The following is a 25,738-nucleotide window of genomic DNA, read 5'->3' on the forward strand; positions in this document are numbered from 1 at the left end:
CCTGCGGAATGGAGAGCCGCACGTTACACGTTATTTATCCATCTTCTATCCAAGGCAACGGACAAAAAGTGCATACCAAGGTCATTAGAACAAACTACAGAACAGGTAGAATACGGTACTATTCCCATACAATCAGCTGGACAGCTGTGAAACACCAAGTCAAGCAGGAACTGAAAAATGCAGGTCCAACCACACGTGCCACTTTGAGCAGATCCTTTTCTTCAAGCTAGTTTACCGCCAGTAATGTGGACATTATATAGACATGGGGCACAGAGTTTAAAACACAACTTTCATGAAAGACGGCATCAGGTAAAGAATAAAGCCTATATACCAGATTCAAAAAAAAGAAAAATACACAAAATATGTGCTCAACCTATTGTTAAAGAGTACGTTTCCAAAGTCGCTAGAAATTTCTCACAGGAGGAATGGAGGGATGGGGGCAGCCCACAGCCCAGTGGCTAAGGTACGTGACAGGAACCCGGAAGGTTGGCGGTTCAAGCACCGGTCTAATGATAATAACATCTCTACAGCCTTTGGGCCCTTGAGCAAGGCCCTTCACCCCACAATGCCCCGGGGGGGGGCCCTGCTTAGTCTTGGGATAAACGTGACAGTCAGTGTACAGACCTTGGGCCGGTAGAAGATGGCGGGGACGGACAGCATGGAGACGATGATGAGGATGTCGGCGCTGCAGCCCATGTCACAGGACACGATGAGCATCTTGGACAGCGCGGGGTCCAGGGGGAACTCCACCATGAGCCGTCCCGTGGGCGTCAGACCGCCTGGGCGCGGGGGACAGGAAGGGGGAGCGCTTTAAACGGGGCACACTTCCTGTCTGCAGAAACCCCTCGTTACAGGAAGGTGCCGTACGGCTGGCTTCGTTATGGGCCAGCCTCACAGACGCAGATTACGATCAGGCCGGGATTACATCGAGGTTCCTCCATCCAAATTTAATTTAGTCCAGGCCTAGGCCTAATCGGTGTCAGCGTAACTGGCCCATCAACAATCACACTTCAGTCTGACGGAGAAGACACCGTTAGAAAGACGGCAGGTTTAACCTAAAAGAAAACCATGACTGTAGATGCCCAATCTACTCGATAAAACTATTCAAACCATTCACAGAGCACAGACACACTGATACTGATGGCACACTAAACGCAGTATCACACAGCACCCAGAGGCACTATGGCACGTAGTAAATGAGCGTAAGCTGGCTGTGGCCCCGTGGCCCCGTGGCCCCTGGGTTCACACACCGGTGTTGTCCAGGGCCCCCAGGATCCACAGCTGGTACATGGAGTTGAGCATGTTGTCCTCGGGCGGGGGGTCCATGAAGTGGAACTGCAGCAGGTCCTGCACGCCCAGCGACTTCAGCAGCAGCACCACGTTGGCCAGGTTGGTCCTCTGGATCTCCGGGATGGTGGTGGTGAGCATCTCGTTCTTAAACGCGCTCTGGGTGTACAGCCTGGAGCGGGGGAAGGCAGGAAGGAAGGAAGGGGTTCGGTTTCGTTTATTTACCAAGGTTTATAATACAAATACGCTTTAAATACGGATTAAAAACACTTCTTCCGAAGCGGCCCTCAATGTTAAACACCACACACTGCACATCAAGACATCATTCATAATCAAGAAATACCCCCCATAACAATCAATCAAGAAACGTTTACAATACCCCCCATAACAACGGCAACATTCTCCATACTTGTAGCACACTACCCAGCACAGAGTTAATTTAAGAAAGGAAGAAAGAATGAAAGAAAGAACAAAAACAAGAATGAAAAGTAAATGTATAGTATGGCCTTCATATTATATGCAAGTATTCATCTGAAGTGAATTTACCCTGTTCTTTTTAAGAGAGTTAGCAAAGTCCAAGGCTAAACTACATCGAAATGCATTTCTCAGCATAACCCAGTGGCCACAACTTACAGCAACAACAGACAGAAAACACAGAACAAGAGTGTGAAGGGACTTGAAAATGACACTCAAATCTGTGCCGGATTGAAATAAACTAATTCTATATGACTGAGTAACACTGGGGTGACTGAACAGCCTCTATGCCACAATGCCATGACATTCTCATGAGAATATAACATTCATGAACACGATCAATCTCCTGACCACAAATGAACAACCTTTCACATTCCACAGAGCAGCAAGCAGAAAGAAGCGACGTTATTAATGCGCAGAGATACAGATATGAATATAAACGGCACCAGAAAGTCCAGCTCTTATGGCACTAAGCATTTTAATATGAGCCAGGACCCCATAGAGACCAGGAGAAACAACCTGCGACTGAAATGAGGATGAATCCTGACAAACACCATACGCAGCCTATAAACACAAAATAAATGACATTTCGTTTTTAATGAAATCCCCATGCCGCTGCAGTGGGCATTAGAATGACACTACGGCAGTCAGGCAGGCGGGAGTGGTCTCTGCACTGCGGCCACAGAGAGACAGAGGATGCTCACTAGCAGGGCTTCCATCAAACTGTCTTACTGCTAATTTTGTGTTTCTGGATTTAGCTGGGATTCTGTAGAAGCACACTGCAGTCGGACAGCAGAGGTCCTGTAGGAACAGCCCTACAGTAAGGCTGTGTTAGGAAGGCAGGTGAGACCGTAGAGGAACAGCCCTACAGTAAGGCTGTGTTGGGAAGGCAGGTGAGACCGTAGAGGAACAGCGCTAGAGTAAGGCTGTGTTGGGAAGGTGGATCAGACAGTAGAGGTGCTGTAGAGTAAGGCAGTGTTGGGAAGGTGGATCAGACAGTGGAGGTGCTGTAGAGTAAGGCTGTGTTGGGAAGGTGGATCAGACAGTAGAGGTGCTATAGAGTAAGGCTGTGTTGGGAAGGTGGATCAGACAGTGGAGGTGCTGTAGAGTAAGGCTGTGTTGGGAAGGTGGATCAGACAGTAGAGGTGCTGTAGAGTAAGGCTGTGTTGGGAAGGTGGATCAGACAGTAGAGGTGCTGTAGAGTAAGGCTGTGTTGGGAAGGTGGATCAGACAGTGGAGGTGCTGTAGAGTAAGGCAGTGTTGGGAAGGTGGATCAGACAGTGGAGGTACTGTATAGTAAGGCTGTGTTGGGAAGGTGGATCAGACAGTAGAGGTGCTGTAGAGTAAGGCTGTGTTGGGAAGGTGGATCAGACAGTAGAGGTGCTGTAGAGTAAGGCAGTGTTGGGAAGGCAGGTCAGTCAGTCGAGGAACAGCACTAGAGTAAGGCGTTTGGAAGGTGTCTCTGGGGGTCAGGTGTCTCTGGGGGTCAGGTCACCTGTAGCACTGGCCGGGCCCGGTTCTCCCGGCTCGGCCCGACCGCTGGTTCCCGTTGGCCTGGCTGATGGGGTACACCTGCAGGGCATCCATGCCAATGCGAGGGTTGAACACCTGGACCCCAAAAACACAAAGAGAAACTCTCAGCAACAGAAACGAGAATGTGAACACAGATGAGGACAGAATTGAACAGACGCTCCACTATTAAATGAATCTGAATTTAACGAATTTAGCTAAAGGACTATTTTAATGGGGGGAAAATAGACAATTGGACACACTCTTTCACCCCCCTGCTGACCTGTTTGGGAGAGCACATTGGGGTGAGGACATTTTAAATTGAGGACATTTTAAGGGGCACACAGACGTGTCAGCCCAGCACATGATCCACAGAGCAGGCAGGAGTGCACCCTACCTTCAGCTTGCAGTATCCGGAGTCGATGACGAACATGATGCCGTCCACCGTCAGAGACGTCTCGGCGATGTTCGTGGCAACGATGCATTTACGCACGCCGTCCGGGGCCTGGGACACAACACCCAGCCAGTCAAACACAAATAGCTTAAGCAGCAGGTACACTTAGTGGGAGGAAAAGGTGAGCATTGCTGGGATGAATTGGTTTGTTCTCGCCATTACATTACGTTATTTAAAAATATTACAGGCAGAATGAGGGGGCATAAATGGAAATTGGCCAAGGATAAATTCCACACAGACATTAGGAAGATTTTTTTCCACAGAGTGGTCACAATGTGGAATAACATGTAGTCGAGGCCAAAACACTGGGGGGTGTCCAAGACCAGATAAGGTGCTAGATACTATTTAGCTTTTAGGAAAACCAAGCAGTAGGTACACTTTAGTGGTAGGAAAATGCAAGCATTGCTGGGCTGAATGGCCTGTTACATTATGTTATTTAAAAATATTAAGGACCTAAAAAAAAAATAGATCGATGAGTACAAAACAGTTGGGCACATGTATGAAGCGACTGACAAACACTACACCGTACTCATCAATGACCAGTATGGGGGAACAAAACCTTGTTTGGTAGCAAAAGCCATCACACTTCTTTCCACTCTACATTCGACTGATGAAAAAAATACACAGTACAAATGCTGAATCTGAGGGTGAGTGCATGCTGAACCTGTGGCTGAGTGCATGCTGAACCTGTGGGTGAGTGCATGCTGAACCTGTGGGTGAGTGCATGCTGAACCTGTGGGAGAGTGCATGCTGAACCTGTGGGTGAGTGCATGCTGAACCTGTGGCTGAGTGCATGCTGAACCTGTGGGTGAGTGCATGCTGAACCTGTGGGTGAGTGCATGCTGAACCTGTGGCTGAGTGCATGCTGAACCTGTGGGTGAGTGCATGCTGAACCTGTGGGAGAGTGCATGCTGAACCTGTGGGAGAGTGCATGCTGAACCTGTGGATGAGTGCAGGCTGAACCTGTGGGAGAGTGCATGCTGAACCTGTGGGAGAGTGCATGCTGAACCTGTGGGAGAGTGCAGGCTGAACCTGTGGGAGAGTGCATGCTGAACCTGTGGATGAGTGCAGGCTGAACCTGTGGGTGAGTGCATGCTGAACCTGTGGGAGAGTGCAGGCTGAACCTGTGGGTGAGTGCATGCTGAACCTGTGGCTGAGTGCATGCTGAACCTGTGGATGAGTGCATGCTGAACCTGTGGCTGAGTGCATGCTGAACCTGTGGGTGAGTGCATGCTCGGGCCCCAGGTGTCTGGTGGAAGGAGGTCAGGGGGCCGGGCGTACCTTCTGGAAGATCTTGGCCTGCAGGTCGGAGGGCAGCTGGGAGTAGATGGGCAGCACTGCCAGGGCAGGGGCACTCTCCAGGTCCCCCAGACGCTCCACAATCTGATCTGAGGTCACCTGGCGAGGGAGAGGAAGGGGCAGCGTTACCTAATAATATGCATCAAGTCTTCAAAACCCTCCTCCCAAATGCTACCTCAGGGTCCACTGAAGATGCAACAACTTTTAACGCCTTTTGTGGAATGTGTCCTCAAAGTTCTAAGTCAGTGTTCTAGAACTGAACTGCAGCGATTGTTTCATCAGCATTAGAATGTTCATTCGCAAACATTCTAATTACATATTTGCACTCACACCTAAAAGGGATATATTGTCCATGACTGGTGTTCATAAGCATATGTAAAGGAAACGTGTGTAGCTGGCAATGCCAGGGCTCATGGTGAGGGGCGTTAGTTTGGACCCGCCCAGCCCGATCCCACAGAGCCCCCGGGTGGGGCCGGTGCAGGAGCGGGTACCTCGATGTCCTCCTGGCCGGGCATGAAGATGAGGATGTCCCCGTGCATGCCGCTCAGGTGCACCTGCAGGGCCTGCTTCACGGCCGCCTCCACGTAGTCCTCCTGCGGGGTCTGAAACGCCACCATCACCATCATCATCATCATCGTCATCACCACAATCATCATGGGATTCCATTTCCAGTAATCGGACCAAATTAAGTGGCAACAGCAAATGACAAACATGTACATGTTTTAATTCAATTACATTGTTATTTGTAAAGCGCTTTCACAACAACAGGGAAGAGGAAATGGCAGCCCTGAAATAGCACGAGGTAAACAACTCCCCCATGGGGAGAAAAACCCTGAAACAGGGGCTATAGGGGCATGCCCAACCCCCGCTGGCCTACAGGCTGAGGTTAATCTCTGATGTATTAAATGGGCAGGTAAACTAGAAAGTCCATTTTGAGGGATGGAGAGTTCAGAGGGCAGGGGGATCTCAAGTTCCAGGATATGTCGTTTTAAAAACTACAGAACACCTCTTATCTATTAATTATGATAATTATGAGAGTCACAGAAATATTATCTTTCCGTATGAGAGGCGGTGGGAACAGTACCTTGCTGAACAGGACGTCCACTGGGAACGTTCTTCCTGGGATGTGGAATATGGGAACGTTTCCGAAAAAAGCAGCAAATTTATCCGAGTCCATCGTAGCCGACGTGACGATGAGCTTCAGGTCTGAACGGCGAGACACCACCTGCAGCCAGAGAGCGTTTCAGTGAGACTACTGCTGATCAGTGAGACTACTGCTGATCAGTGAGACTTTACTGCTGATCATATCTCAGCTAATATTATTATTACTGTGTTTATCTTTACAAAATGCTCTCAGATTACACATTTACAAATATACAGCAGAGACAATTCCTGACACAATGTGCAGAAAGGGGGAAACGAGACAGAAAGACACCACAGCTGGCAGACAGGGAGAGGAACAGGGTCAGGCGGGTGAGACAGTGATAGGGACAGGGACAGGGACAGGGACAGGGGCAGGGGCAGGGGCAGGGGCAGGGGCAGGGGCAGGGGCAGGGGCAGGGGGCAGGGGGCAGGGGGCAGGGGGCAGGGGGGTCGTGGTCAGACAGGGGCAGGGGCAGGGGCAGGGGCAGGGGGCAGGGGGCAGGGGGCAGGGGGCAGGGGGGTCGTGGTCAGACAGGGGCAGGGGCAGGGGGCAGGGGCAGGGGCAGGGACAGGGACAGGGACAGGGGCAGGGGCAGGGGCAGGGGCAGGGGCAGGGGCAGGGGCAGGGGCAGGGGCAGGGACAGGGACAGGGACAGGGACAGGGGGCAGGGGGCAGGGGGCAGGGGCAGGGGCAGGGGCAGGGGCAGGGGCAGGGGCAGGGGGCAGGGGGCAGGGGGCAGGGGCAGGGGCAGGGACAGGGACAGGGACAGGGACAGGGACAGGGGCAGGGGGCAGGGGGCAGGGGGCAGGGGGCAGGGGGGGTCGTGGTCAGACAGGGGCAGGGGCAGGGGCAGGGGCAGGGGCAGGTTGCGGTCGGACGGCGGAGGCCCAGCACTCGCCTCGCGCAGCAGGCCGAACAGCACGTCCGTGTTGAGCGAGCGCTCGTGCGCCTCGTCCATGATCACGGCGCTGTAGTGGTCCAGGTCCGACTCGCGCAGAGACTCCCTCAGCAGGATGCCGTCCGTCATGTACTTGATCACCGTCTTCTCCGACGTGCAGTCCTCGAAGCGGATGGCGTAGCCCACCTGCGCACACACGAGCGGACGGGCCAAACGAGCGTTAGCCAAACGGTAAAAGATGAGACGTTAACAAACGCTTCCTCACAGAAGCACCGGAGGGTTCCACTGAATTATATTTTGGGGTGTTTATGTTCAGTTTTGAATGGTGCTGGTTACCCTCAGCTGTGTACGGTCATGCTAAGCTAAGCCAGTGTTAGCGCTCTAACGTCTCCAATTAAGCGTGACCTGCATGTCTTTGGACTGAGGGTGAAAACCGGAACACCCAGACACAGGCAGAACAGGGCAAACTCCACACAGAAACGCCGGGAGGGAATTCAATCCTGAACAATGCTGCCCGTTGAGTTTCATGACGGGAATTTTAGTTCACCTTCTATAAAAAAATTTTTTTTTTTTAAACACTGTACAAATAAAAATGTATTTAAGGTTTGAGTACTGCTGGTTACACAGTTGCGCTAAGCTAAGCTACCTATGCCATTAGCACTCTCACCCCCTCCCCCAGGTTGCTGAATAAACCCTGGATAGGCTAAGCTAAACTAGCAATGCTACGTTGGCGCTCTCACCTCTCACAGGTTGCTGGAATAAACCCAGGATAGGCTAAGCTAAACTAGCAATGCTACGTTAGCGGTTGTGCTCTCACCTCTCCCAGGTTGCTGGAATACACCCTGGATAGGCTATGCTAAGCATGTGCTAAGCTAGCTATGCTACGTTAGCACTCTCACCTCCCCCCCCCAGGCTGCTGGAACAAACCCTGGATAGGCTAAACTAAGCTAGCTATGAGATGTTAGCGTCATCGGTAGCGCTCTCACCTCCTCCCCCAGGTTGCTGGAATAAACCCTGGATAGGCTAAGCTAAGCTAGCGATGCTACGTTAGCGGTTGCACTCACCTCCTCCCCCAGGTTGATGCCCATCTCCTCGCTCACTCTCTTGGCCACGCTCATGGCAGCCACCCTGCGGGGCTGGGTGCAGCCCACCATGCCGTAGCCCGTGTAGCCGTCCTCGTGGAGGTACTGCGTGAGCTGGGTGGTCTTCCCGCTGCCCGTCTCGCCCACCACGATCACGATGCTGTTGTCCCTGGAAGAGCAACGCAAACCGCACGGTGAGCTCGCCGGAGCCTGGAGCCTGTGTGCCAGGCGTGACAGGTGTGCCGGGTGTGACAGGTGTGACGGGCGTGCCAGGCGTGCCAGGCGTGACAGGCGTGACAGGCGTGACAGGCGTGACAGGCGTGACAGGCGTGACAGGCGTGACAGGCGTGCTGTGAGATGGAGCCGCAGTGAAGGTCCTGCCTCAGCACCTGATGATGTTGAGCAGCTGCTGCCTCACGGCGAAGATGGGCAGGTACTGCCTCTGCTCCAGCAGGGTCTTCTTCTTGGCAAACTCGCTGCTGGCCTGGCTCTTCCCCTTCATGTGATCCGCAAACTTCTGCTCCGCCCTGGGGAGAGGGAGAGAGAGGGGGAGAGGGGGAGAGGGAGAGGTCTCAGAGAAGGGGCTTTGTCCCATTATAGGCCAGGCTGGTACAGTACGGTACTGCACAAAAGCCTTATATCCATAAAGCCAAGATGCTTAAATTATAAATATATAGAAATACACACACTGAGCACTTTTAGGTAGACTGCACAGCAGCTTGTTAATACAAATACTTAATCATCCAAACATGTGGCAGCACCTAAATGCATAAAAGCATGCAGATGTGGTCAAGAGGTTCAGCTGTTGTTCAGACCAAATGTTAAAATGGGGAAGAAATGTGATCTAAGGGACTTTGACCATGGAATGATTGTTGGTGCCAGACAGGGTGGTTTGACTATCTCAGAAACTGCTGATCTCCTGGGATTTTCACACACAACAGTCTCTAGAGTTCGCGGAGAATGGTGCGAAAAACCAAAAACATCCAGTGAGCAGCAGTTCTGCAGACAGAAACGCCTTGTTAATGAGAGGTCAGAGGAGAAGGGTCAGACTGGTCAAAGCTGACAGGAAGGTGACAGTAACACAAATAACCACACATTGCAACAGTCGTATTCAGAAGAGCATCTCTGAACACACACCTCTTCAGTGGATAGGCTACAGCAGCAGAAGACCAATAAGTCTAATAAATACCTAATAAAGTGCTCACTAAGTGTACATATTATTATTAAATCCGTTTTAAATATAGAATAATAGCCATAAAGCGCAGTGAACAGTTGCAGTAGTGCACAGACTCACTTGTAGTCCACAGCGCCGTCCTCGCCCACCGGCTTGCCCGGTTTACCGTCCTCTTCCTCGGTCTTCTTCACGCCCATGATGTCCCCCAGCTTAGTGCCCGCCAGCTCCCAGTGCTTGTGCTGAGCCTGGAGGAGGGGAACATCACAGAGATTCACCCTCACATGCTGCAGATTCACCCTCTCACGCTGCAGATTTACCCCCTCACACTGCAGATTCACCCTCTCACGCTGCAGATTCACCCTCACATGCTGCAGATCTACCCCCTCACGCTGCAGATTCACCCTCTCACGCTGCAGATTCACCCCCTCACTGCAGATTCACCCTCTCACACTGCAGATTCACCCCCTCACTGCAGATTCACCCTCTCACACTGCAGATTTACCCTCTCGCACTGCAGATTCACCCCCTCACTGCAGATTCACCCTCTCACACTGCAGATTTACCCTCTCGCACTGCAGATTCACCCCCTCACTGCAGATTCACCCTCTCACACTGCAGATTCACCCTTTCACGCTGCAGATTCACCCTCTCACACTGCAGATTCACCCTCTCACACTGCAGATTCACCCTCTCACACTGCAGATTCACCCCCTCACTGCAGATTCACCCTCTCACACTGCAGATTCACCCTCTCACACTGCAGATTCACCCTCTCACGCTGCAGATTCACCCTTTCACGCTGCAGATTCACCCTCTCACACTGCAGATTCACCCTCTCACACTGCAGATTCACCCTCTCACACTGCAGATTCACCCTCTCACACTGCAGATGTACCCTCTCACACTGCAGATTCACCCTCTCACACTGCAGATTCACCCTCACACTGCAGATTCACCCTCACATGCTGCAGATTCACCCTCTCACACTGCAGATGTACCCCCTCACACTGCAGATTCACCCTCACACTGCAGATTCACCCTCTCACACTGCAGATTCACCCTCACATGCTGCAGATTCACCCTCACATGCTGCAGATTCACCCTCTCACACTGCAGATGTACCCCCTCACACTGCAGATTCACCCTCTCACACTGCAGATTCACCCTCACATGCTGCAGATTCACCCTCACATGCTGCAGATTCACCCTCTCACGCTGCAGATTCACCCTCTCACTGCAGATTCACCCTCTCACACTGCAGATGTACCCCCTCACACTGCAGATTCACCCTCTCACACTGCAGATTCACCCTCTCACACTGCAGATGTACCCTCTCACACTGCAGATTCACCCTCTCACACTGCAGATTCACCCTCACACTGCAGATTCACCCTCTCACACTGCAGAAGTACCCTCTCACACTGCAGATTCACCCTCTCACACTGCAGATTCACCCTCTCACACTGCAGATTCACCCTCTCACACTGCAGAAGTACCCTCTCACACTGCAGATTCACCCTCTCACACTGCAGATTCACCCTCTCACACTGCAGATTCACCCTCTCACGCTGCAGATGTACCCTCTCACGCTGCAGATTCACCCTCACACACTGCAGATTCACCCTCACACACTGCAGATTCACCCTCACACACTGCAGATTCACCCTCACACACTGCAGATTCACCCTCACACACTGCAGATTCACCCTCTCACACTGCAGATTCACCCTCTCACACTGCAGATTCACCCTCTCACACTGCAGATGTACCCTCTCACACTGCAGATGTACCCTCTCACACTGCAGATGTACCCTCTCACACTGCAGATGTACCCTCTCACACTGCAGAAGTACCCTCTCACACTGCAGATTCACCCTCTCACACTGCAGATTCACCCTCTCACACTGCAGATTCACCCTCTCACACTGCAGATTGCAAACCCCGCATTCCAGTCCAGTTGGCAGGTCAATTGCACCAGGCAAGATCAATCAAGCACAGAAAGATATTTCAATCCAAGACAATGAGGCACCTGACCCAGGTCTGCCAGCCACTGAGGTGGTCTCAGAGGGGGAGCTGAGGGTAGGGGTATTGGACAGTGGTCAGGGGGGAGCTGAGGGTAGGGGTATTGGACCGTGGTCAGGGGGAGCTGAGGGTGGGGGTATTGGACAGTGGTCAGGGGGGACTGAGGGTGGGGGTATTGGACAGTGGTCAGGGGGGACTGAGGGTAGGGGTATTGGACCGTGGTCAGGGGGAGCTGAGGGTGGGGGTATTGGACAGTGGTCAGGGGGGACTGAGGGTGGGGGTATTGGACAGTGGTCAGGGGGGACGGAGGGTGGGGGTATTGGACAGTGGTCAGGGGGGACTGAGGATGGGGGTATTGGACAGTGGTCAGGGGGGACTGAGGGTGGGGGTATTGGACAGTGGTCAGGGGGGACTGAGGATGGGGGTATTGGACAGTGGTCAGGGGGGACTGAGGATGGGGGTATTGGACAGTGGTCAGGAGGGACTGAGGGTGGGGGTATTGGACAGTGGTCAGGGGGGACTGAGGGTGGGGGTATTGGACAGTGGTCAGGGGGGACTGAGGGTGGGGGTATTGGACAGTGGTCAGGGGGGACTGAGGGTGGGGGTATTGGACAGTGGTCAGGGGGGACTGAGGGTGGGGGTATTGGACAGTGGTCAGGGGGGACTGAGGGTGGGGGTATTGTACAGTGGTCAGGAGGGACGGAGGGTGGGGGTATTGGACAGGGGTCAGGAGGGACTGAGGGTGGGGGTATTGGACAGTGGTCAGGAGGGACTGAGGGTGGGGGTATTGGACAGTGGTCAGGAGGGACTGAGGGTGGGGGTATTGGACAGGGGTCAGGAGGGACTGAGGGTGGGGGTATTGGACAGTGGTCAGGGGGGACTGAGGGTGGGGGTATTGGACAGTAGTCAGGGGGGACTGAGGGTGGGGTACGGCGAGGATAAGGCACCTTCTTTCGCTCCTTCTGCTCACGGTGCTTGCGGACCAGCTGGCTGCCCTTGCGCGCGATGATGGCCATGTCAGAGGTGGCGTCCTTCACAGGGATGACCGGCTCTGGCTGAAGCACAGAGAGAGAGATTCTACCAGCTCTTACACAGCCACAACGACCACACAGCACACAGTGATTATGACAGCTCTTATGCACAGGCACAAGAACCACACACTCACACAGCCACAACGACCGCACAGCCACAATGACCACACACTCACAAAGTGATTCCAACAGCTCTTACACACAGCCACAGTTACCAAACTCGTAATGTAATGTAGTAGTTTATCATATAGCAATGTTAACTGCTTCTATAGTGAGGCAGGAAGACAGGGCACACACAGGGCACCTAACGGGCCGCTCACCTGCTTGGTGAAGACGATCCTGCCGTCCAGGAAGGGCGGGACCAGGTTGTGCACCAGCAGGTGCACCTTGGCAGCGTTGTCCTCCTCAAAGTCCTCGTCCACCTCCAGCCGCTGCACCACCCCGCTGGTCAGCATGCGGTTCGTCTCCCAGCGCTCGTTATCCTGCAGATTACACCATACCCACAGGCCTGTTACACAAACACTAAATACATCACACTGAATCACACGCACGCAGGCGCACGCACACACACTGACTCATGCATACAGGTTACGGGTTGTGACAGTAAGACGCAGGCAGTACAGCCGTACCTCGTTGATCTGCCGTTTCTGGGCAGAGATGCGCTTCTGCGTCTGCTTCTGGAGGATCTGCTCCCTCTTCTTCACATACTCCTCTGAGCTGGAGGTCAGCGGGTTGTGGAACTCGTCGTAGCCCTCGTCCATCATGTACCAGTCCCTGTCCGCTTGCTGCAAAGCACACGCCCAGTGAGTCACACAGTCACGACCTACGACCCAGTGAGTCACGACCTACGACCCAGTGAGTCACAACCTATGACCTACGACCCAGTGAGTCACAGTCACGACCTATGACCTATAACCCAGTGAGTCACGACCTATGACCTACGACCCAGTGAGTCACAACCTATGACCTACGACCCAGTGAGTCACTACCTATGACCTACGACCCAGTGAGTCACAGTCACGTCCTATGACCTACGACCCAGTGAGTCACAACTTATGACCTATGACCTACGACCCAGTGAGTCACTACTTATGACCTAGGGCCCAGTGAGTCACACAGTCACAACCTATGACCTACGACTCAGTGAGTCACAACCTATGACCTACGACCCAATGAGTCACAACCTATGACCTACGACCCAGGGAGTCACGACCTATGACCTATAACCCAGTGAGTCACGACCTATGACCGACGACCCAGTGAGTCATGACCTAAGAACTATGACCCAGTGAGTCACAACCTATGACCTACGACCCAGTGAGTCACAACCTATGACCTACGACCCAGTGAGTCACTACCTATGACCTACGACCCAGTGAGTCACAGTCACGTCCTATGACCTACGACCCAGTGAGTCACAACTTATGACCTATGACCTACGACCCAGTGAGTCACTACTTATGACCTAGGGCCCAGTGAGTCACACAGTCACGACCTATGACCTACGACTCAGTGAGTCACAACCTATGACCTACGACCCAATGAGTCACAACCTATGACCTACGACCTAGTGACTCACAACCTATGACCTACAACCCAGTGAGTCACGACCTATGACCTACGACCCAGTGAGTCACAACCTATGATTTGAGGAACAGGGGTGTAGAGTTTTAGAGAATGCTTTAGAGAACGCCCCAGAATCGGCTGCAGCGCAGGGTTAAGAACCTGCTCCACCGTACTCACCTTCTGGTCCTCTTCCCACTGCTGCTTCTCGTCCTCATTGTCAAAGGCAATGCCGTCTTCCCCTTCCTCCTTCTTACCTACAACACAGAGGCAGGGTCACGCGTAACGCTCCACTGAGCGGCCCTAACGAAAACAACCAAACTCAACCTGCCACGGTCCTGAGAAACTAACTTCAAAACACAGCAAGACACAGAGAAACTGGTTATACGTCTTACGTTTAAACCCATTTCAGAGCCACACTTCAGCGTAGATGCATTCTATCACAACTTATTTCCACAAGAAGCGCTGGAAAGTGGATGTGTAAATCTGGATCGAGATTGGTTTTGGTACCCAAAACCACACAAACATCTTCTTATGGATATCAGAACGTGTAATATACTTTTAAAGGTTTTCAGCAGGTTGGGTGAGTAGAGAAAATACTGACAGTCAGGTAACTCCAGGTGATTATGGACGCTGATGGCCTGATGATGTATGCTGAAGGCGTAATGAGAACGACTGCTAGAGGAGGAAGGAGGAGGAGGAGGAGGAGGAGGAGGAGGAGGAGGAGGAGGAGTGTGCTGTACCTTTCCCGCGCGACAGGCGTGGGGTGGAGCCCAGGTGCCTCCTGTCATTGGCCCACTCGTTGTACTTGTAGGAGGGCGTGGGCAGGGGCGTGTCATCGGGATAGCGGCCCCTCACAGACCTGGGGCCGGGCCAAGAGCAGGTGGTACAGTGAGGAAGCACAGGGATCAACAGCCAAAGGAAACTTTAAAGAGCTCTACACAAAAAAAAGAATGGCTGGGCTAAAAAGACATTTAAGGTTCAACTTAAACATTCTCTAACAAAAAAAATCATAAAATGACAAAATAATGAATACAATCAACATTTTTCACATTTGAAACCGTCACAATATAGAAAATAAAAGAAAATGACAAAAATGGGTTTATATTTTCCAATCAATAGCCTTCATTTGTCAAAGGACAGTGGTCAGGGGGGGACTGAGGGTGGGGGTATTGGACAGTGGTCAGGGGGGACTGAGGGTGGGGGTTTTGGACAGTGGTCAGGGGGGACTGAGGGTGGGGGTATTGGACAGTGGTCAGGGGGGACTGAGGGTGGGGGTATTGGACAGTGGTCAGGGGGGACTGAGGGTGGGGGTTTTGGACAGTGGTCAGGGGGGACTGAGGGTGGGGGTATTGGACAGTGGTCAGGGGGGACTGAGGGTGGGGGTATTGGACAGTGGTCAGGGGGGACTGAGGGTGGGGGTATTGGACAGTGGTCAGGGGGGACTGAGGGTGGGGGTATTGGACAGTGGTCAGGGGGGACTGAGGGTGGGGGTATTGGACAGTGGTCAGGGGGGACTGAGGGTGGGGGTATTGGACAGTGGTCAGGGGGGACTGAGGGTGGGGGTATTGGACAGTGGTTAGGAGGTGCAGTGTACCTGTCGTTCTGCCTCCTCTCGCTCTCACGCACCGAGCGATGGCCACGCTCCGAACGGTCCGACTCCCGGAGGGAGGGGGAGGGGGAGGGCGACTCCCAGTGGGAGCGCCGGGAACTAGCGTAGCCGCTGTCGTCCTCGTCCCAGCCGGACCGAGACGGCGTCGGAGCGTCTGCAGGAAAACGCAGGAGAAACACGGTTAGGAGAGGCCCGGGGTGGGACCGAGGACGTTTTTCCACAAAGCAGGATTACCGAACCCAGTTATCCAGCTAACTCAGTAATCCTGCTATGTGAAACAGGGCCCAGTTATCCAGCTAACTCAGCAATCCTGCTATGTGAAACAGGGCCCAGTTATCCAGCTAACTCAGCAATCCTGCTATGTGAAACAGGGCCCAGTTATCCAGCTAACTCAGTAATCCTGCTATGTGAAACAGGGCCCAGTTATCCAGCTAACTCGGTAATCCTGCTTTGTGAAACAGGGCCCAGTTATCCAGCTAACTCGGTAATCCTGCTTTGTGAAACAGGGCCCAGTTATCCAGCTAACTCGGTAATCCTGCTATGTGAAACAGGGCCCAGTTATCCAGCTAACTCGGTAATCCTGCTATGTGAAACAGGGCCCAGTTATCCAGCTAACTCGGTAATCCTGCTTTGTGAAACAGTGCCCAGTTATCCAGCTAACTCGGTAATCCTGCTTTGTGAAACAGGGCCCGGTTATCCAGCTAACACAGTAATCCTGCTTTGTGAAACAGGGCCCAGGTATCCAGCTAACACAGTAATCCTGCTTTGTGAAACAGGGCCCAGGTATCCAGCTAACTCAGTAATCCTGCTTTGTGAAACAGGGCCTGGTTATCCAGCTAACACAGTAATCCTGCTTTGTGAAACAGGGCCCAGTTATCCAGCTAACTCAGTCATCCTGCTTTGTGAAACAGGGCCCAGTTATCCTGCTAACTCAGTAATCCTGCTATGTGAAACAGGGCCCAGTTATCCTGCTAACTCAGTAATCCTGCTATGTGAAACAGGGCCCAGTTATCCAGCTAACTCGGTAATCCTGCTTTGTGAAACAGGGCCCAGTTATCCTGCTAACTCAGTAATCCTGCTATGTGAAACAGGGCCCAGTTATCCTGCTAACTCAGTAATCCTGCTATGTGAAACAGGGCCCAGTTATCCAGCTAACTCGGTAATCCTGCTTTGTGAAACAGGGCCCAGTTATCCTGCTAACTCAGTAATCCTGCTATGTGAAACAGGGCCCAGGGACCCTGTGGGCTCAGTGGTGTGGGCGGCGGAATGTACCAACCTCGGGGGCGGTGACGGGGGGACTCCGGCTCCTCTCTCCTGGTGCCCCGGCTGCTGCGCTCAGACCCGGGCTCCCTCTGAGAGCGCTCCCCCCTCTCGCTCCTCTCCCCCCTCTCCGAGCGGCTGCTGCTATGCTCCCGTTCATCTGCCACAGCACAGCAAAGATGTCATCACACGGCAATGATGTCATCACACGGCAATGATGCCATCACACCAGTCACGGCAATGACATCATCTCACAGCAGCACAGGGAGCCCCCTCGGGTTGGTCTCTAAAGCCTCAGCAGTGCTTTATGTTACAGCTATGCATCATACAATTCCATACGCTTCTGGCGAACAGCATGTGTTTGGCAAAGAATTAAATGAATGGACATATCAAAACAATCACTTAGAGCCCATTTATGGATGATTAATAAATGCACACTTCCCCTGGGACCTCTCTACTCTGAAACGCCCTCTGAAGAAGGTGTCTTGGGAGTACAAAAACTGTAGTTTGGTTAATTATAGCATAAAACTAAAAGTAGTAGATAAAAACATTCAAAAACATGAAGCGAGCGATTTGTAAGCATTCTTGTTATCTGCATACACACCTCTCTCACTCCTCCGCTCTCTGCCCCTGCTCTTCTCCCTCTCTCGGTCCTTTTCTCGGTCACGTTTCTTCTCCTCTTTGGAAGAGGCATAGACTCCGTGCTCACGTCGATCTTTCTCCCTCTGCTGGTTTTTCCGCCGGAACTCTTCACTCACTCCGCCAGGGTTAGAGGGCGTCTCTGAGCCGGTCACGCGGTATTTCCTGGACAGGAACAGGAACCGAATAGCACCTTATACTGCAGTGTATATGAACTGAAAGTCGACTTCCCTTTGACGGATTAAAGCTATCCAGTCAAATACGCGTCTACATGTAGTCAGACTGTATGCAAAGTATAAAGTCGATCATGCAAAGGCAAGACTGAATCAAGAGAACCAATCTTTACTTACCTCTCCTTCCTATCACCGGCACTCTCTTCCTTGTCCTCCTCCTCATCAGAACCGGAGTCCCCCCTACCCTCATCCCAGTCCCGGTAAGAGGACACCTTGGACTTCTTCGTCTTCGTGTCTTCCTCTTCTGCCTCGCGTTCTTTGCGTTTCTGCATCGCTAGCAGATCCAGACCGAGTAGAGAGGTGCGCGGCGTGGGAACACGGAAGACATGGGGCTCCGAGGCCGCGCTCTTCTTCTTTACGATCAGACCGCCGACCTGCGTGCCGGGGTCGCTGCCCTCCAGCCGGTGCAGTGAATCGTCGTCTTCCATCTGAGAATGCGAACCTCACGGGCCTACTCTAAAGTTAGCCCCCGACCAGGAGACACAAAGTTCGCCTTCCTAAGGTTGCGCAACACCGAACTATCACCCTCAACAGTAAACGTTGACAAGCAAAAACATTGTTTTAAGTTAACTGGTTATACTTCTAATGTTCATTTTCCAAAGCTGCGAACTATACAAAAATGGTGAAAAAACCAAATAATGCACGTAGCCAGCTCATTAAATATAACTAATGTTAGCTGAGACGTGCCTGACTGGTGTGCGGGTGTTCAGCTAGCTAGATAGGCTAGCTAAATACGAGCATAACACACAGTGTGCAAAATTATTAGCTAACGTTAGTTTGCAGCAAGCAAGCGTAACACAGTGGAATAATTTCAATTAACAATGATTATGTCGACGCAAGTAACTGAACGTGGTCATTGAAAGCTAACTATCGAGCAGTTAACTACTCACTTCATAAGTAACGTTAGCTGTGTTCACTAACTAGCTAGTTTGCCTATTCCACAACTTTGCCAGCGACGTTAGCTTGCATGCCGGGAGCATATACTTAAGTTACAGAAATTGTAAAATATGTCTGCTATAACTAAGACGTAATATGACTATCTATAACATTACTTAAATTGGCAAAGGTAGTAAGGAGCTTCACGTTAGAGTAACATTAGCTAACGCAGCTAACATTAGCTAGAAGATACCAACTACCAGGTCGGATTAAGCTTGTCAAAAGGAAACTCGCTGCTATATTACATTTTACTAGTCACTCCAGTAATACTCCAGGTCATTTTCCTTTATAAAACAAATTATTAACTTTGTTGGAAGACTGATGAAAACCGAATACGTTTCGTACGTATTTAAAACATACCGTATGCCGCCATTGCAATCCCAGAATTCCAACAGCTACACAAAACTTTATTACTCAGCATGATAGTAACAACCCAGCGGAACCATAAGTGAACGACAGGTGGCGATAATGCACCGGAAAGTGTTTAGTACGCCAATAAAACGGAAAGAAGGCAGTAACAACCACAATAGTTCCTATTTGAACGGATATACCATGTATCCTCTGGTCAGGTAACGATCATATAATGTGTTTATATTTCATATGGTTTTTACAAAGAGATTATCCAAAATATGTACCTGGGTTTCAGCTGGTTTTCACGGGGCAGAACAAGAGGAGAAAAATATTGCATTCATTTCGTAATTTCTTTGTGTTTCAAACCCATAAATATTCTACCCAAAAACTACATGTAAAGTGCGAGATAATGTCATAATGTTTGACAAAAGCCGAAAAAGACAGGAAATTCTACCAAAACCAGGAAATTTACAAAAACTATATGCACTTTCAATTAACTTTGTGCAATAATCTTGTCATAACCCTGTGATCCTCCGAAGATGATCCTGCAGTAGAATGGGCATAATATGCATAAACATTCTACGCAATATTGCTTACAGAAAGGGAGAAACCACTGAGAGCTGAGCAAATTACTGCCGTGGTCATACTTTCACCCTCGCAAAAGAGCTTACAAATGCGATAAACAAGTTGACACAAAAAAACACAAACAGGAGTTTTTCCAAAGAGCTGGTGAACAAGGTGGACACAACAGCACCCCAGTCATATGGCTCTGTACCATGTAGTCAGTATGTTTTTATTTTTATACCATAAGGTGAACTAGGCAATTATCCAGTTACACACTTACATATAACAATATAACCACTGCACAGAGCTGCCATTCATTTCACTGCAAAAATCAATGCATAGGCATGAATAAAACTATTTTATCTTGCATTCATCAAATCTTTACACCTCAATGCTATATTATATGTAACACACAAATAGCAGCACCAGCAATAGTGCTGATAAATGCATACTGTCACTGCATAACTGGAAATGTCAGAGGGTTCACAATCATTCTCAATATTAAATTATTAAATATTTTATAATAACATTGCATGTAAATACATGTACATCTCCATGATGTTTCGACATTTGAACGGCCATCCCTCAAACTCAGGCGGCCTCCAATCCACTCCAGTTTGCAACGCATGTGTTCAACAGAAAACACTGTGATCAAACAGAAAACAGCTACAATGTAGAAAAACTATGCTTAGTGGAGAAAAGCAAGTGTACCCCATCAAAAAATGGATTCTGCTCTTTTCCAGGCCAAACTGTGACTAAACTAAAGAGGATAGGTGACACTGAGTGACACATAATCCCGCACCATAACAATTGGTTTTATACCCTCAAGGTGTTCACATCATTTTGGTAATTAGTTGATTCCCTTAACAAGAGTAAGTGCTTAAACTGATTGAACATGTAGACGTTTACATCAAAAAGTGTACTTAAAAATTTAAATTGACAAATCTTTTCAGATTCTTCTGATTAAACATTAATTTGAAAGTCCTAAGCTTTTCCTGATATTCCTTTACTCAATTTCCAGCATTTAGCAATATCATTTTAAGAAATAAAGGTCAAACACTAAGGCTTATGAAAACCTTACAAAAGCTATTTCCTCACTTTAAAAAATTGCACCTCAATTCATACAGAAAGGTACACTCAGAACAGAGAGTATGTTGTACAGGCACCATCACAAGGCTCAGAAAGTGCTCTGTTCATCAGAAATGGCAGGTAGAACAAAGATAATGCATGGTAGGAACACCAGAGAGAAGACAAAACATGAAGGAATGTAGAAAAACAGCGACTCCCAGGTCAGGATAGCTGGTTTTGAGTGTGTGTCACTGCACCTCCCAATTTCTGGGGATTGGAATGCAGAGGAGGGACAGGTGAGAGGAAGGAGTACCCCCCTCTTTCAGGAGACGGGGCAGTAGAAGGGTTCATGAGAATTGGGGGGTTCCTCTGATCAGTTGATGTTCAGACAGAGAGGTGGGGACCTCCACAGAAAGTGAGTGGGTGATTGGGCTGGACGGGTGCTGAGGTGAAAGCAGGACTCAGGAGGACCTGTGCTCCACGATGTAATAACGATACATCAGGCCCACCACAGCTGCAGCCAGCGCAGGGATCAACCACGTCGTCCACGAACTACAACCAGAGCAGGAAAAAGAGGGTAAGACTTCTCTCTTAAAGCCTGGAATATACTGCATCAGAAATTAATTATTTAAATGGGCGGCCTGTAGCGTAGTGGTTAAGGTACATGACTGGGACCCACAAAGTCAGTGGTGGAGTGAGTGAGTGAGTGAGTGAGTGAGTGAGTGAGTGAGTGAGTGAGTGAGTGAGTGAGAGTGTGTGTGTCAGTGGGTGAGTGGGTGAGTGTGTGAGTGAGTGAGTGAGTGAGAGTGTGTGTGAGTGGGTGAGTGTGTGAGTGAATGGAGTGAGTGAGTGAGTGAGTGAGTGGGTGGGTGAGTGTGTGTGAGAGTGTGAGAGTGAGTGAGTGAGTGAGTGAGTGAGTGAGTGAGTGAGTGAGTGAGTGAATAAATAAGCATGTCTACAGATGTCCTCCATGTATTATGTGGAAATAAACAATGTGATGTGTAGCGACCACTTCACTTGCCTGGATTCGCCAGAGGTTGTGATGAAAATGTCCTGAAGGAATAAAAAAAGAAAAAAGAAAAATCAACACATAAATACAAAAAGGAATTTGGTTACATTAATATTTAGACTTAGGAACCCATACCTTATCGTTTTCCTTGTTGCGGTCATCCTGAAAGAAAAATGAACATAAAATCTGATGATTAATACAAGGTTACTTCATTTCATCTATAAAATGACACAGTACAGACCCTTCTAGAAAAAAAAGGGTAGATAAGTATTCAGTTCAAATATATCTTTATATTAGCCACTGTATTAAAAAAAAAATCCACCAGCCATTTAAATATGAGAAATGACAAGTGATTTACGTTTTAGTATATGTGACTCAAAGAGTCTAATGTCACCACACCACTGTCAATAAAGCGCTTGGAAATAAGTGGTAAATGGTAAATGGTAAATGGTTGGCATTTATATAGCGCCTTTATCCAAAGCGCTGTACAATTGATGCTTCTCATTCACCCATTCATACACACACTCACACACCGACGGCGATTGGCTGCCATGCAAGGCGCCCACCAGCTCAGGGACACTTCGACACAGCCCGGGCGGTGGATCGAACCAGCAACCCTCCGACTGCCAGACGACTGCTCTTACTGCCTGAGCCATGTCGCCCCATGTAGCCAGTGCCTTGCATTAATGCTCTATTAATTCAGTCAAGATGGATGCAAAGCCATGCAAGCGCAGACAGGTCTGTACCATGTGCAACTCGCCAATTAAATACTGCTGCAGCATCTCCCGAGCGTCGATGGAATGGCCAACGTCTTCGAAGCTCTCCGTGGCGTCCGATCCTCCCTGCTCCAGCATAACGTCCTCGCCGCCCGGGTGCTGAAGACAGCGAGGCAGAAATGAGCATCACGAACTCCACTCAAGCAAGCAGTAATCGGGGACCCAGCATTGACGATAACATTCTCATACTGGGATACTGTAGTACTGCTGATCATGACCGCCAAAAGTGCTCAGTCCTGCTTGGTCTGAACTTTGAACAAAATACGTACTGTTTAGGCTACGTGTGCAAGGCAAAGTAGCCTATGTGTTACTAACATTGCTCTTATTTAGATTTCCACTGACCGGTATTGCATAGTCAACACGGGGAGTTAACTTTATTATTATTATTATTATTATTATTATTATTATTATTATTATTATTATATTCTTGTCATATCCTCCAGATTTCGCAGGAGTATAGTTTTACACCGTTAAGAACACATAGAAGCAAGTGGTAAATACTGTACATGCGTAGCCTAGCTACCATGTTTACACTGTTACACAAGGAAACTGCCTATCCATTTGCGTCTGCTAATATAACTTGGATTTGCTACACTATGGAACAAACTATGGAATACATCGCAGTGATAAACGATATTAGTTTAAGTTATGTTACAATAAACACTTTCAAGCTCTGTACACCACCAAAGCATTATTCTCGGGCGTTAACCTTAAATGACCTGAATACTCGCAGGTTAGCTTGCTACAGCTAAGTTACGAATCCATGCATTAGCTGTTGGCTACCTAGCTAGAGCGATATGTTGATTTTCAGTGTTGATTATAAATTACTTGTAATATCGAAAGGAAGCAATGTGAGAATCCTTTTTGGCGAGTCAGAAAATTAATCAAATAGCCTTTCATCTAGCTAGCCAGTCTGAACTAACCATTACCACTGCTTACCTCCCCCAAGAAGCTTGTGACATCATACACTTTATCGTGGATAATGAGCCAAGTATCCGTCTGCAAATTGTGTTGTCTGATTTCTTCAAGTGTATAGTACTTCGTAGTGCTTTCCGGGACCGTGTCATCCATTTCGTTCCGATCGTGGGCACCGATAAGTTGCACTTTAAAAAACTCAAATGCTGTCTAGCATGAAGACATCAACTCACTGGTTACGCAGCTTCGCGTTCTCCGGTTAAGATAAGAGTTCGAATTCTAAAATACAGTTTGCCCCACCCCGGCCACCATACAATTTCGTCACGGACATGTGAAATAATCAATAACCAATGAAGTCAGCCTATTTCTTAGCCGACATATTCATAAGAGTAATTTCGGTTTCACATTGCATAAGCCGCAGTAAACTATAACACTAATATATGTGTTCAAGGATTTGGCGAATATTTGCTAAATTAGGCTACAAGGTACAGCTGCAACGGTAGTTGCCGACATCCTAAGCCCTTATCGAGATAAGGTTCGGAGAGCTTGTGTTGACCACTGATTAGCAAGATATGAGGGTACATACGTATGGTGATGTGGAGTGTAGATTTGTGACTAACTTAGCTTGCGAACACATTAAATGACGTCATGGATGACGACCTGCCTCTGTCCCACAGTTGGGAGATAGCCGTGCCTCCTGTAGACCTCAATAAAAAAAGGTTTCTTGCGGGAAATGGAGCGATAGATATTTTATGTGGCAAAATGATATCCTCATTTTATTGTGCATGTTGAATTGCTTTGACCCTTTGGATTTGTGCTGTATTTACATGACATTACATTACATTAATGGCATTTGGCAGACGCTCTTATCCAGAGCGACGTACAACAAAGTGCATGCCCATAACCAGGGATAAGTGCGCTGAAAGACCCTAGAGGGAAGTACAATTTCAACTGCCACCTGTACAACAAAGGACCAGGGCCTATTTTTTTTACGAACAAATAAACAAACAAAGCAAAAGTGACCAAACTTAACTATCCAAACAATCTATTTCTACATAGATTCATAACATAAATCATAAATCAGTGGCAATTTACTTAAATGTAGTTTGTTTCCTAAGCAAAATAGACATATAAAGAGCTCGATAAATCAAATTATTATTACATCGGTAATCAAGAACGACTGACAACTTCATCACCCGCTTGGTTTATGCTGTATTGTCAACATACGACCACTAGATGGTAGCAAATGAATATGGCTCCAAAAGAGCATGCTTTTAAAATAGTTACTCCTAGTATTTCAGTCGACCGTTGTGCGTGAAAATCCCAGGAGATCAGCAGCTTCTGAGATACTCAAACCACCCTGTCTGGCACCAACAATTCCACGGTCAAAGTCACTTAAATTTCTCCCAATTCTGACATTTGGTCAGAAAACAACTGAACCTCCTGACCACATGTGCATGCTTTTATGCATTTAGTTGCTACCACATGATTGGCTGATTAAATATTTGCATTAACAAGCTGGTGTACAGGTCTGCCTAATAAAGTGCTCACTGAGTGAGGTGAATATGGCTCTGATGTCACACAAGAATTTTGGACAGATCGGAGGTAGTTTCCTTCAACATTATGCTATTTCAATGCATTTGTTATTGTTGTTGTTTTCCAAAAACTATCATTGTGCTCTTTCATATTATGGTACTCACGGAAGCTTTTTTAAAATAATTTATTCAACTGTAACTCTCAATGAAGGTATCAATTATACTTTATTTAAAATCTTTGATTAATCATGCTTGATATTAGGAAACAGATGTTTGTGGCTAATTCAGGGTTAGATTGATGTAGTTTACACTTCCCTGTTTTCCCAGCCAATACGATGCTCCTTCTCCATCATGCAGATTTTCCCATCTGTTCTCCTCTCCAGCGCCCAGCTCTTACTGCTCCACTCACCCCCTCTTTCTCCACGGCCTTCCAGAAGCAACCTGTCGCCAGGATAGCTGGCGGCCTGAAGCGTAGGGGTTAAGGTAAATGACTTGGACACGCAAGGTCGGTGGTTCTAATCCCAATAAAATCCGCACAGTCGTTGGGCCCTTGAGCAAGGCCCTTAACCCTGCATTGCTCCAGGGGAGGATTGTCTCCTGCTTAGTCTAATCAACTGTACGTCACTCTAATAATGTAATATCCTGTTGCCCAGGGCTGCCCAACCCTGTTCCTGCAGATCTACAATCCTGTAGTTTTTAACTCCAACCCTGGCAAAGCACACCTCATTCAACAGCTAGAGCAGGGCTGCCCAACCCTGTTCCTGGAGATCTACTGTCCTGGTATAGCACAGTTCTGGGGTGTGGGGGTGTGGTATGGCACGGTTCTGTGTTGTGAGGGTGTTTATGACACAGTTCTGTGGTGTTAGGCGTGGTATAGCACAGTTCTGTGGTGTTAGGCGTGGT

General features: G+C 49.2%; 2 protein-coding genes across 3 annotated transcripts in view; both read right to left on the bottom strand.

Annotated features, from left to right (window-relative positions):
- The window catches only part of dhx38 (DEAH (Asp-Glu-Ala-His) box polypeptide 38), a 27,377-nt gene extending 8,379 nt beyond the window's left edge, over positions 1-18,998 (bottom strand). Inside the window, exons 1-22 of one of the 2 annotated variants that reach the window (XM_061221910.1) lie at positions 18,978-18,998; positions 17,799-18,137; positions 17,414-17,613; positions 16,826-16,969; positions 15,535-15,703; positions 14,681-14,799; positions 14,118-14,194; positions 13,004-13,159; positions 12,695-12,856; positions 12,291-12,398; positions 9,442-9,566; positions 8,537-8,674; positions 8,130-8,316; positions 7,066-7,251; positions 6,108-6,248; positions 5,515-5,625; positions 5,006-5,122; positions 3,668-3,775; positions 3,257-3,369; positions 1,251-1,459; positions 625-779; position 1 (exon numbers count right to left, since the gene is read on the bottom strand). The exon at position 1 is cut by the window's left edge and continues 155 nt beyond it. In XM_061221910.1, the coding sequence (XP_061077894.1) occupies position 1; positions 625-779; positions 1,251-1,459; positions 3,257-3,369; positions 3,668-3,775; positions 5,006-5,122; positions 5,515-5,625; positions 6,108-6,248; positions 7,066-7,251; positions 8,130-8,316; positions 8,537-8,674; positions 9,442-9,566; positions 12,291-12,398; positions 12,695-12,856; positions 13,004-13,159; positions 14,118-14,194; positions 14,681-14,799; positions 15,535-15,703; positions 16,826-16,969; positions 17,414-17,613; positions 17,799-18,109 (3,037 nt within the window). In that variant the 5' untranslated portion in view covers positions 18,110-18,137; positions 18,978-18,998. The remainder of the gene's footprint in view (positions 2-624; positions 780-1,250; positions 1,460-3,256; positions 3,370-3,667; positions 3,776-5,005; positions 5,123-5,514; positions 5,626-6,107; positions 6,249-7,065; positions 7,252-8,129; positions 8,317-8,536; positions 8,675-9,441; positions 9,567-12,290; positions 12,399-12,694; positions 12,857-13,003; positions 13,160-14,117; positions 14,195-14,680; positions 14,800-15,534; positions 15,704-16,825; positions 16,970-17,413; positions 17,614-17,798; positions 18,138-18,977) is intronic. The other variant, XM_061221911.1, reaches the window with a different exon arrangement.
- A 742-nt stretch (positions 18,999-19,740) lies between these two features.
- Positions 19,741-23,588, bottom strand: LOC133111650 (cytochrome b5). Its single transcript, XM_061222168.1, has 5 exons — positions 23,325-23,588; positions 22,356-22,484; positions 21,745-21,771; positions 21,622-21,653; positions 19,741-21,152 (listed from the first exon to the last, which is right to left on the bottom strand). The coding sequence occupies exons 1-5, from the start codon at positions 23,454-23,456 to the stop codon at positions 21,062-21,064; spliced, it is 411 nt and encodes a 136-aa protein (XP_061078152.1). The 5' UTR covers positions 23,457-23,588; the 3' UTR covers positions 19,741-21,061.
- Between the last annotated feature and the right edge of the window lie 2,150 nt (positions 23,589-25,738).

The sequence above is a fragment of the Conger conger genome, chromosome 15, assembly GCF_963514075.1.
Source record: "Conger conger chromosome 15, fConCon1.1, whole genome shotgun sequence".
NCBI lineage: Eukaryota > Metazoa > Chordata > Actinopteri > Anguilliformes > Congridae > Conger > Conger conger.